At 39.9% G+C, this 11,857-nt stretch overlaps 1 protein-coding gene across 3 annotated transcripts in view; it reads left to right on the top strand.

The window, feature by feature from the left end:
* Nucleotides 1-870: 870 nt before the first annotated feature.
* GK (glycerol kinase) overlaps nucleotides 871-11,857 on the top strand; it is a 38,297-nt gene continuing 27,310 nt past the window's right edge. For all 3 annotated transcript variants that reach the window (XM_074146100.1, XM_074146020.1, XM_074145937.1), the window contains exons 1-5: nucleotides 871-1,066; nucleotides 9,107-9,180; nucleotides 9,854-9,960; nucleotides 10,552-10,629; nucleotides 11,626-11,705. In XM_074146100.1, the coding sequence (XP_074002201.1) occupies nucleotides 989-1,066; nucleotides 9,107-9,180; nucleotides 9,854-9,960; nucleotides 10,552-10,629; nucleotides 11,626-11,705 (417 nt within the window). In that variant the 5' untranslated portion in view covers nucleotides 871-988. The remainder of the gene's footprint in view (nucleotides 1,067-9,106; nucleotides 9,181-9,853; nucleotides 9,961-10,551; nucleotides 10,630-11,625; nucleotides 11,706-11,857) is intronic.

The following is an 11,857-nucleotide window of genomic DNA, read 5'->3' as shown; positions in this document are numbered from 1 at the left end:
CAGGCAGCAATGCCGACAAAACACCATGAGTTTGGACAACTACCACTAACGGGGAGTTACAACAAAGACAAATCTATTTACTGGCGTCTGTGGGGGCTGAGTTACTGGCAACATGTGTTACTAGGTAACTTCTCATGTGCTGTAGTCAGCATTATTAGCTTTTGCAATTCTATCACGGGTCTTGCAACACCAGCAGTTTTTCTTGAAGCACTAGTTACCAACACATAGTAAGGAAGGAGGGTCGAGATCGCATTTTTTAATGAATATTTTTGCTTGACGGAGGGTAAAGCTCTGAAAGATGAAACAAGCCCCCTCGAGGCTGCTAACGTTTTCCAGCCGATGTCATGGCTGTGGTGACTCAGTTTTGAACGCCTCCTCGGCAATATGCGCTCTGAACAGAACATTTCCAGCGGACACACCGACTTGCCACCTCCCGAGCGCTCATCCCACCTCAGACCGGCAGCACCGGGGAAAGCCGGCCGCTCCCCCCAGTGACAAGCGAAACAGGTTTCGCCTCAGGGAACACCGCCGCAGGACACGCACGACCCCGGACTGGGGCCCCGGGACCTCGCTCGGCAGGTTATCCCAGGCGCCTCTCGCAGCCCTCGCCAAGCGACACGGATTCCCTTCAGGAAACACCTCAGCTTTCCCGCGCCTCCCCTCCGCCCGACGCCTGCCCCCCTCACGCCAGCGGCCGCCGGGCGAAGTCACGTGACTCCAACCCCCTCCCCGCCTCTGGCCCACTTCCTGCCGCTTCCCGGCCCCGCCCCCCGCCTCTCCACCCCCGCCGCGCCCCGAGCGCTGATTCGCTGCGGGCTGACAATGCGGGCGGCAGCGCCCCCCGCCCCGCCCCGCCTCCCCCGCCCCGCCGGCTTCACCCGGCAGCCACGCGCTGCTGGCCGCGAGCTGCCCGGGGAGCGTTAGGGCGGCTGTTACCCGCTGGCTGAGGGACCGCTGAGGGGAGCCGGCGGGCGGCTGAGCGGGGCTCATGGCCGCGTCGGACCGGATGGTGCTGGGGCCGCTCGTGGGCGCCATCGATCAGGGTACCAGCTCCACTCGCTTCCTGGTGAGCACATCGTGGGGGCTTGGGGTGGCCCCGGGCGCTAAGGCGTGCGGGGGGCAGGCGACGGCCCCGAGGCCTGAGGGAGCCGCTGCTTCGGCGCCTTCCATCTACCGCATCGTCGCGGGGTGCCTCCGGCCTTTGCCGTGCCCTTGGGGAAGGGCAGGGTCAGCGTGCCGCGCAGGGCCGTGATGCCGCTGTCCCGGCTCCTGTCTCCTGCCCGGAATCGGCATCACTGTGCGGGCCGGAGCTGCCGCGCCGCGAGTAGAATCGGGCGCTAGGGCAATGCGGGTGTGGCGGAGCGACGGTGTCCCCGGCGGTGTCCCTCGGGGATCAGACCCCCGTCGCCTTCCCGCCGCGCTGTCAGGCGAGCAGGGCTGCCCGTCCCGCAGAGAACGAGGGGGAGAGAGTCGGCCGCGGTGCCAGCAGTGCCCGCCCGGTTCCAGAGCAAGCCCGAGGCCAGCGTTTCAGCCCGCTGCTTGAGGGAGGTGCAAAATCCTGCTGCTTCCAGCTGGTTGTGTTTTAAATCTCTCGGGTATCTCCCCCTGAATGAAGTCAAATGGACACAGCGCTCAGGCACTGGAGAAACAGATCCATGTGAGTTCAGTGACTGTGATAAGCTGCTGTTCAAACTGCTTGTTCAATGACTGCTGTGTTCCCCTCTAAAACTTTTGCCTGATGGAGTGACTGCTGCAGTCTCGGAGGCTACAATCCTAGTGTCAGTGCATCCCGTGCACTGTAGGTATTGAGGTGACTGAACTTGTACACCTTATGAAAGACGGGCCTGTTTAAACACTGGAGGAAGATTGTTTAAGGTTGGGATGATTAATATATTAACTATATATATATGTATATAAGCCCTTTAGTTTAGGGAACTTATTTCCATATTATGCAATAGAGAGTAACTAATGTTATTATATACGACACTTGCTATATAAACTTCCTGCTTGCAAATCTTTACAAATGTCTTGTTGCCTAGTCAGTATGTCATGGTATTTTGACTTAGATCGCAGAGATAATTTCCACTGTGGAAGTGGAATAGAGATACAAAGATAGATAATGGCTGGATACAAAATGTTGTCAAATATGCACAATGTTGCCCTTGTTTTTTTCTTTTTTTTTCTTTTTTTCTTAAATGCTTCCCCCATGTGCAATTTTCTTTCATGAAGCGGGAGACTAGAGTATCTTCTTGACCTCTGTTACCATTATTACTTAATATCATGACCTTTATGGGATTGACAAATGACAAAACACAGCTCTGAGAGTGGAGAGAAACTCCAAACCGACAAATGACACCAGCAGGCTGTCTTGAATGCCAGTCAGGAGTCCTTTTCAGAAAAGAATCTGGAGAAGTTCCTTGCAGCACCTGAAGATAGATTCTATCTCCTTTACATGTATCCCAAGTTAACTTTTTTCTTAGCCTAAAAGGATAACACTAGTAGAAATAAAAGAAACACTGAAAGCTTTTATTTATACTCAAGCTCTATTTGCAAGTATTTTTACAAGTTCTTATAACAAGGAATTTCTTGCACTTGATGAATGCATCTTGGTTTGTATACAGTTGGGAGGGTTTTCTGTCTACATGAGGTATGTTTTCCCTGTTTGAAGATTCAGGTGTTCACACAAATAAATAAGAGGCCATAACTTTTTTTTCTTTTTTTTTAAAAAGTGTATTATGCCTGTCAATCTTAAATTATTCTTGTATCCATCTCAGTTTCTCTCAATTCATTTCAAAATACAGCATTGTCTTAAACTTGGCAGTGTGATCAAACTATTATGATAGTCATGTGAATTTGAGAAAAAAAGGTACATAATCACTACATTAAATCAGAACATAGGCTAGGGAGGAAGAAGAGGACAAAATGTGCAGGGATCTGCTACAAGCCACATCAGTCATTCAGGTACACATGTATCTGGATACACATGTATCTGGAGAATTCTGTGTTGGAAAGAGATTGCCACAGTTAGAAGAGAGACTCTGCTTTGAAATAATTTAAACAAAAATGTAATGTGGTGTTCTTTTTTCTCAAGTTTTTTCCTTGGCTGTCTTACTACCTCTCAATCTTTTACTGTGTTAGTTGTTTTGCATACCTTTCTCACTGATCTCTCTACATTACTTTTTTTTCTCTAGCTCTTCCAACAATTTTCGTTTTTGTCAGGTCACCAGTCAAAATCGAATTGTTGGTTACTTTGGATATGTCTATTCAGTAGTACAATGCAACTGTTACCTAGTTTTTTAAGATGGAAGACATGATTTTGACCAGGTTAAAGATTCCTGGGTGAAAAACTGATGGGTCATTTGGGGTGAAAGGGTAGCATCAACAGTTCAAAGGCTAAATTCACAATTACAGGTGGCCAATTTACAAGTGGTGTTCCACAGCAGTCAGTAGCAAGGGCTGATACCCTGTAGTATTTTCACCAGCAGCCTGGGGGATGGGTTGGAATGCCCTCTCAAGTTTGCAGATGACCACAGACCAGGGGGAGGAGTTGCCTGGAATTTCAGTTGGAGAAAGGACCTGGCAGAATCTTCGTGAAGTTCAACAAAGTTTAGCACTTGGGACAGAAGGCTAAGAAGCAGCTAGGTGAAAAAGGACCTGGATTCCTGCTGGACAGCAAGTTGAATATAAGTAAGCAGTGTGTCCTTATGGTGGTGAAGATTAACCACATTAAGAAAAGTGCAGACTGCAGATCAAAGGAAGTAATTATTGCCCTCTGTGTGGCACTTAGGAGGCAGCATCGAGAACACTGTGTCTGGTTTTGGTCCCCCCAGAGGAAGAAAGAATCTGAGGGACTGGATTTTGACCAACAGAGGGTCACTAACACGGTCAGTGCACTGCAGCACGAGGCATGCAAGGGGTTATTTCATCATAGCGGCGTCTTAAGGGGGTGTTTTCAGCTGTCTAACCACAGTTAAAGACAGAACTGGCCTTTTCTGAGATGGGCACAGAAAAAGACAACAGGCAATGAACACAAGTTGCAGCAAGTGAAGTTTCAAATATATGCCAGGAAGAAATGTTGCAGTATGGGGAGCTCTGGATCAGAGGCCCAGAAAGCCTTTGGAATTTCCACCTTTGCATATACTCAAAACCTGACTAAAAAAGGCCCTGAACAACCCAGTCTAACTTTAAATTTAAGCTCACCTGAGCAGTGGGTTGGGCTAGACGACCTCCAGAGACTCCTTCCAGAATTAGTTATTCTGTGCGTGGACCCAAGTTTTGTGAGATTTTCCTGCTTGCGTGAATGAGGCTTTATGAACATAGACGATAAAGAAACACCAGAACTTCGGTGCATTTCTGTTACTGTCACTCCTTATTTATCCTTGCCTGTCACACACAATACACATACAGTTTTAGCTTATGCTGTAGTTTTACCATCCGAGGACCCTAATTTGAATCTTTTCTTCAGTAAGCTACTTGCTTTTGCAAAGTAAACTGTAATTATTTTTGAGATCTCAACTTTTCGTTAAGTTGGGTTGAATCTAGACAGCAGATTCAGAGTCACCAAGGAGAGCCCAGTGCTTTGAGTACCACTGCAGTTGCATAAGGCTCATTTTCTTAAAGATATCAAGCAGGAAAATTAATTGAGTAGGCTAAAAAAGTGTACCGAGATAACTAAATTCTGGTCTAGATGTTTTGCCAAATATTTACATCAAATACTTGCATCTCTCATGTTCCATTTTATCTCATTCAAGAATCACATCAAAAAAATCCACTGTAACTTCTTTTGCTAAAAGTCTTGGGAGCAGGAGCTAATGGCCAGCTGAACCACTGCCTGATCTTTTGAAAGGTATTTGCTAGGTAAAATCTTTCTGGCATTTTATCCAGGAACAGCAAGAATTGAAATATTCAGTGAAGTACACATCCAGTGAAATACATATAGTACATATACATCAAGTTCTAAGTTTGTCAGTCAGCTGCAAACATTTTTTTCCCACCTCAGTGAAATATTTCTCTCTTCCTTTACTTCATTTGCAGAAGAAACATTAAAATAAAGCTATATGACACTATAAACATTATTTTCAGTAAACAAAAAACAGTTTTAGATAAGGAAAAACTTAGTACCCGTAGAGCTTACCCTTCAGAGCAGAGTCTGTTTCACCACTCTACTGAACTAACATGATCTTTTGTGAAAAAGGAAAACTTGATTGTAGAGCTATCAAGAAGGGTTAAAGATATTGCAAATACTTCCATTTTTCTCTAAGTCGTAGCTTTTATCACTTAAAATACACTGTATTTTGGCTTTTTATTCCCATAATCATAAACACCTCTTTGAGGGGGGAGGGAGGTCTGTTCTTCAGCAGTCTTCCAGGCAAGATCATTTCTAAGAGACTTGTTAAACTGTGCTTATTCATAAATTCTGACTCATTGCTAATCCTAGTTAAGAGCTAAAGGTGGAATTATTGTTCCTCTGTCATCCTTCCCCCAGTTGGGTTGATTTCAATGCAATTTCAGAACTCCAGCCCTGAGCTTGTTTGCCTGCAAAGCCATATCTGTTCCAGCTTAACAGAAAGCCATGAAGATACAGCATAGGTTAATAAAAGTAGCTTTTCTGCAGGCAGAGTTACATGGCAAAGCTTGAAAGTCATGAAAAGTTGCTTCTAAAATCTGTGTTTTCGCTGTTGTCTTTTCAGCTGTGCAATTTCTTCAGTCACTACCATGAGCCTCATGTTTCTGTTTGTCTCATATTTATTTTCATACTTTGAAAATTGTTACAACTGATTGATCTTTTCCACTAAGATAATAGAGACTTAATGTAAAGCCATGCAGCTGTTTGCACCCCTTCATATGATGTCATGTATTATATTAGAGACCTTACAAAGAGCTTGAATTAAATGATCAGCCCTTATGCTTGTTTCACTGAATTTCACTGAATTTCACTGAATTTTTTTTTAGAGTTGGAAGGGACCATATAGATCATCTAGTCCAACTCCCCTGCTGAAGCAGGATTGCTTAGAGAATGAGCAGGATTGCTTAGAGAATGAATGGTGCTTTTATTATATATATATATTAGTTTGCGTGCTATATATATTAGTTTGCATGCTTATATACAGCATTGCTAAGTAAGTCTTTCTTATCTCCTTCACTCCAAGATTCAAGGCTCAAGCTCTAATTCTCTGTATGATAATTTGTTGGAAGTGGAAGAAGGGTGTTATTTATTCCTTTTCTTTAATCTCTCACCAGATAATTCAGTACATACATGATGGTTTTCACTGTTTTTCATCAAATCATCTCTGTTCAAGATAGCTCTATATGTCCAAATATCCTAGACAATTCTTTTGTGACTACTGCTGATAGACCTAGGGCAAAATTGACTTGGAATTTTTTTTCCCCCTACAAGAAGTGAGAGATCAATATCGTAAAGTGGAACCAGTTCTTAATGAATATGAAAGGAAGGAAAGCAGTGACAGAAATACACTTCAAACCTCTTTCAGCAGGAATGTATTGACCTTATCTGAATTACCCAGACTTATTCTCACCTATTTCTCTCTCTCACCACTGTCAGATAAAAACAAGGAATGCTTTGGGGTTTTTTGGCAAGAGGTTTTTGTTTGTTTGTTGGTTTTGGTTTTGGTTGTTTTTTTATTTGTTGGGGGGCATCCTATTTGTTCTAATTCCCTGCTTTGTTTATCGTCTTCTAGGTTTAAGTGTAATGACTCATTTATGTTTGGCATCCTTTCGTGTATCAGAATTCTATTTATCACTGTAGAACATGGTATTGTTCTCAGTGAAACTTTTTAATCCCTTGCCCAGAGGTACAGGGAGTGTCTGCTGCTTTCGTTGAGGATGTCAGAAGTTTGCGGTTTTGTTTGTGATGGATTAGGAGTGCATGTTTACTTAGTTCTTCTCTATGGTCATGGAAAAATCTATGCATTTATAATGTTATTGCTTCTGTTGAGAATTTACTGCTGTTAGAACGGCCTGCTTAGAAGGAGGCAAAAGCCTTGCTGTGCTAGAGCTTCACCCTTTATTATCTGCAGGTCACACACTCCAGGTTCAATGAATAGGCTTGTCTAGTTCAATCTGTATTTATTCCTTGCTAACAGTAGGAATTCTTATGTACTGCCTTTTGTTTCAAGGAATATTGAATGATTAATAGTGAATGATTACCAATTGATATTTAACTACCAATTGATATTACCTAATTGTTATTAGGTCAGATATATACAGGTTCAATAAAAACTCTTCTATCTTTATTATAAAACTTAGTGAATGTTACTATGCTTTTAGCAGAAAGGCAATTTGAAGTAAAAAAAATCTTGCATGCAGGCAAAACTTAATCCCTCCTATTAACTATGTTTTAAGACCTGTTTCCTATTATACTCTTTCCTTCCAAACATGTAGTACTGACAAAGCTTACCCTTTTATTAGGATAGGTTCATGTCAAACCTGAGCTGGTAGGTGAAATACAGATAAGTAAATATGGTAAAAAGAATACAGTGGTGCTTTTTCTATGTAATCTTTCCAAATGATAACAAAATAATGAACCTATACCTTTTTAAGACTTCTTTCCTGGGCATTGAGGGGAAAAATTAGCTTTTAGTATTTTCCAGAGAGGTTGCGCTGTTTCCATCCTTGGAGGTTTTCAAGACCTACATAGAAAAAGTCATTGAGCAACTTTGTCTAATCTCATAGCTGACCCTGCTTTGAGCAGGAGGTTGCACTAGAGATCTCTCAAGGTCCCTTTCAGCCTGAATTATTCTGTGATTCTAATATATAAGTAGAATGTTTCTAAACTTCAAAGTTTCACCCTAAAGATACACTCTAAGGTTTCAAAGAAACTGTAGAATCAGGACTTCATCTGCTCTTTGTCAGAACTGTTCTAATAGTTTCAGAGTAAACTGTACTATCTAAATGAAATCAAGAATTTAGAAATTAAAAGCTTTAAGAGAAATTCCTAAAATTTGTGGAATGAGAAGAGAGCATTACCAAGGAAGTCTAGAAGAGATTCGGTTGTATCCTAGAGAGTAGGTGGGTATAACTGAATTTAGTACCCTTAGCATGAGAGTGGTGTCTAAATCTGACCCTCCTCTGCTTGCCATAAAAAGATAGGATTGTGTCCTTCTGGCATGTTCTGCAGTTCACCTGAGTCTGCTGTAAGATTTTACTTTGTAGGTCCCTGAACGTTCTTCAAGCAAAAGATTCTGCATGCTGCTAGTGAGAAAGAACCATTTTCATAGGAATGTCATCATTTCTCAGTCAGTTATGCTGGTTTACTCATTGTACAATTAAGCTGGATGTTTTACTAGATGTCATTTTAGCTTGGCCACAGTAGATTACTTGTGGAAACAGGCCACTGATGGTTAATTAAGATCACTGGGTATTCTAGCTGAACTTCTACTGCAAAGCAGAGCCTCTAACTGGTAATTCCTTAAGAATAGCCATGAGTATAGTCATAAGGATTTTCTATTCTGCTGGGTTTTTTTGTAGTATATCCAAATATAAGTCATTTTTCTGCATGTTCTCATTTTTTAATGGATTGTGTTGCTGCAGTGATGATCTTTTCTTGTCAGATTCTTCATGAGCTCTGTATTTATAGTTTGTTTTGAAACGAACTGTGTGCTGCCTAGGAACCCTCTTTCTTCACAGTTTGGTCCCTTCTGTGACTTCTAAACTACATGAGATTGTCTGACTCTCCTAGAAGTGAGCTAATCCAAGAAAAGGAGTAGCTCTGGCATTAGAGTGTCAGAGCAAGAACTAGAGAAATGTTGTTATGACTAGCAATGGGTATTTTACTGAGAGGTATGTTCTAAAATGCATCATTAGTTTAATTTCTACAATGTCCACAAGAAAAAATCTGGTTCTTTCCCAATCCATCAAGAAAAAAAAGCAGTTATAGTTCACAGCAAAGCTTATCAAAATGTTATTTGCTCACCTTAATTACAAAAATTCATATATCTGAACCCAGGTTATATTCATATTTGAGTCGATGATAGAAAATTACTTTCAGTTATCAAGACACTGTAATTGTTCAAAAGAATAAATGTTAATTTATTGTTGTTTAAGCTTCTGTGTTCATAGAAAATTCTGTTGTGTAATTTATTTGCAGGTTTTTAATGCGAAAACAGCAGAGCTCTTAAGTCACCATCAAGTTGAAATACAGCAGAAATTCCCTAAAGAAGGGTATGAATTTTCTTTGGTTTTTTATTTGTTTGTGCACATTTTGGTAGAGCTTATGCCTTTTTATCTATGAATGATCAAAACTGAAGTTGATTAATAATTATTAAGAACATAGTATCTGCTATAAAAGACTGTGTGGTAGAAAAAATTAGCATAAAAAACCCCGACATTGGGTGTCTGGTATGCGCTCTGAGTTACGTAAACTAGAAATACTTAGTGTTTTACTCTGACCATTCATTATCATATTTAAAGTTTAGACTTTAAAGTTTAAAACTAAGGTTTAAATGAGACTTAACATCTCATTAAAGTGGTATAGCTGGTCATTTTTACAATTTAATCATAATCTTCAGCTTATTCCATAGAAATTGTTTAGTTTGCTCTCTGAGGTGTTTTTTGTTTGTTTGTTCTTAACTGACCTACCTTTTTGCTGCAAAAGCCCTCTGTGTAGAATAAAACAAAACAAAGGTCTTTGTTTTCTACAGAAGATTTTCTTGTGAAAATACAGCTGTTTAAAAAGGGGTTGAAATTCATTACACCTTTTCTAAATATGTAAAGCATACTTTGTAGTTACCATTGTGTCAAAATGTTCAGTTGATTTTTCAGACTAGAATTTCTTTTTTTCCCTAAATGTATTTTTTTTGTCTTTTTATTAACTGTTGTTTACTGTTTGTTAAAGATGGGTGGAACAAGAGCCAAAGGAAATATTAAAGTCTGTCCATGAATGCGTGGAAAGGACCTGTGAGAAGTTGCAACAACTGAACATAGACATCACTAACATAAAAGGTATTCCTAGTATTTAAGAGTAACTGAGGGCTTTAACATACTCATGGTTGAGGAAGTCAGATTCTCTAGTTTTTAAGTTAATAAATAGAAAGGTGTGAGCATGTGCTGGCCTCAAAAAAAAAAAAAAAAAAAAAAAAGATGTGAAATTGGAATTGAGATCAGTTTGTTTGGGAGGAATAATGAGAAAATAAGTCCTTCATGTATATTAGCAATGCAAAATATACAAAGTAAACTTAACCTAATCTTGCAAAAACACAGAGACAAGTATAAATGAAGAAATTCTGAAATTTAAATTAGGACTTATTGGGAAAAGCTAGTTTCCCTGTCAGTGTTTTTGCTGTCTCTGGGGCTAAAAAAAAAAAAAAAAAGAGATAGAGTACGTAGGCTAAGCAGCAAAAGTTGAATGATGAGTTTTCAGAAGTACTATTTTTACATTATAACATTAAAAAGTTGGAAGCTTTTTATTTCCCATTTACTTTCCTCTTCTTACCTGTTCCCCCCTCATCTCCACCTCTCCCTTCCCTCCCTCACCCCCCAAAAGGGGAAAACAAACCTTCTGAAAAGGACACTTCTTTCTATTTTGTCCTGAAGCCATTGGAGTCAGCAATCAGAGAGAAACAACAGTGGTTTGGGACAAGACAACTGGGGAACCGCTTTATAATGCTATCGGTAACTACTATATTTTCTGAATATGTAATATCATAAAATGAACGTGTTGTAGAAAAATGCTTTCCTAGCTTCCTGTGCAGATCTCATTGTGGCCTAGCCTACTAAATTCTTTGATTTTTTGATATCTATGTCATAAGCTGTCTGTTTGTATACACCAGTGCAATTAAAAAGCCCCCTATTCTGCTAAAATTATTGCTTAATAGTTAATAAATCATTTTACTGGCTCTTAACAAAAAAAAAAAAATGTTCCTGAGGGGTTTTGTACATCCCTGACATATAATGAAGCTCTGACTTAAGCCCAATCACTTCCTTTTAAATGAAGAAGTTTACTAAATTTTCAGGATGCTTTTGGTTTAACTTAAAGGAAAACCCTGTTAAGTAGGTTTAATGAATACTTATTGATTTGGAGTTTTATATTTGTTACCTTGGCTTTTCAGAATATGTCAGCTGAGAAATGGTAATTGTCTACATTTGCTCTTTTAGGCCATGTCAAGTGCCAGATTTAGTTTAGCATAGTATCACTGAAAATCCAGAATTCTTCTGTATTCAAATATATGTTGTTAACAGCTTTATCTTAAGCCCAGCTGTACCCTGATAACTCTGACATAATGTTCTAGTTCAAAGTTTTCATAGGAATAGTAAATAAACAACCTGCTATTTGGTTTAACCTTTTAGTTTAATGACAGTCATCTGCTGTAAACAAAGTAGTATTAGTCATTTGCTTATGGTCTAATAGAGAAAAGTATATATCCTATTAAGTGGAAAATCCTGTTTGATTTCTCAAATAATTTTTTCTTTTAAATCAAATGAGTTTCTCTAACCATTTTTAATTTTTACAACAGTGAATTTAAAATACAATGGCCCTACAATATTCTTTCAACTACTTGAAAAGCTAAAAATAGAGAGCAATTTACTGGCAAGAGCTCTAGTTTTGTAGAAGCAGCTCGTACATGTCACTTTTCATGTATTAAATCGTAATTTTATTCATGTTTTTAGTGTGGCTTGACCTGAGAACCCAGTCGACAGTTGAACGGCTTCTTAAAAGAATTCCGGGAAAAAACAAAGCCTTTTTTAAGGTAAAAGATATTCCAGAACATTTAAGTATTAGCTGAACTCTTATTGCTACAGTATATAATATTTTGGAGATGTGTGCTTAAAATTCCACAAAACAAAGTAAGTTGTAGCTTCTAGTTCTTTCTTAGCTTGTCAAATAAGAAAAAAAATATGT

The sequence above is a fragment of the Numenius arquata genome, chromosome 1 (genome assembly GCF_964106895.1).
Source record: "Numenius arquata chromosome 1, bNumArq3.hap1.1, whole genome shotgun sequence".
NCBI classification, from domain to species: Eukaryota; Metazoa; Chordata; class Aves; order Charadriiformes; family Scolopacidae; genus Numenius; species Numenius arquata.
This window is presented reverse-complemented; position numbering and strand designations above follow the sequence as displayed.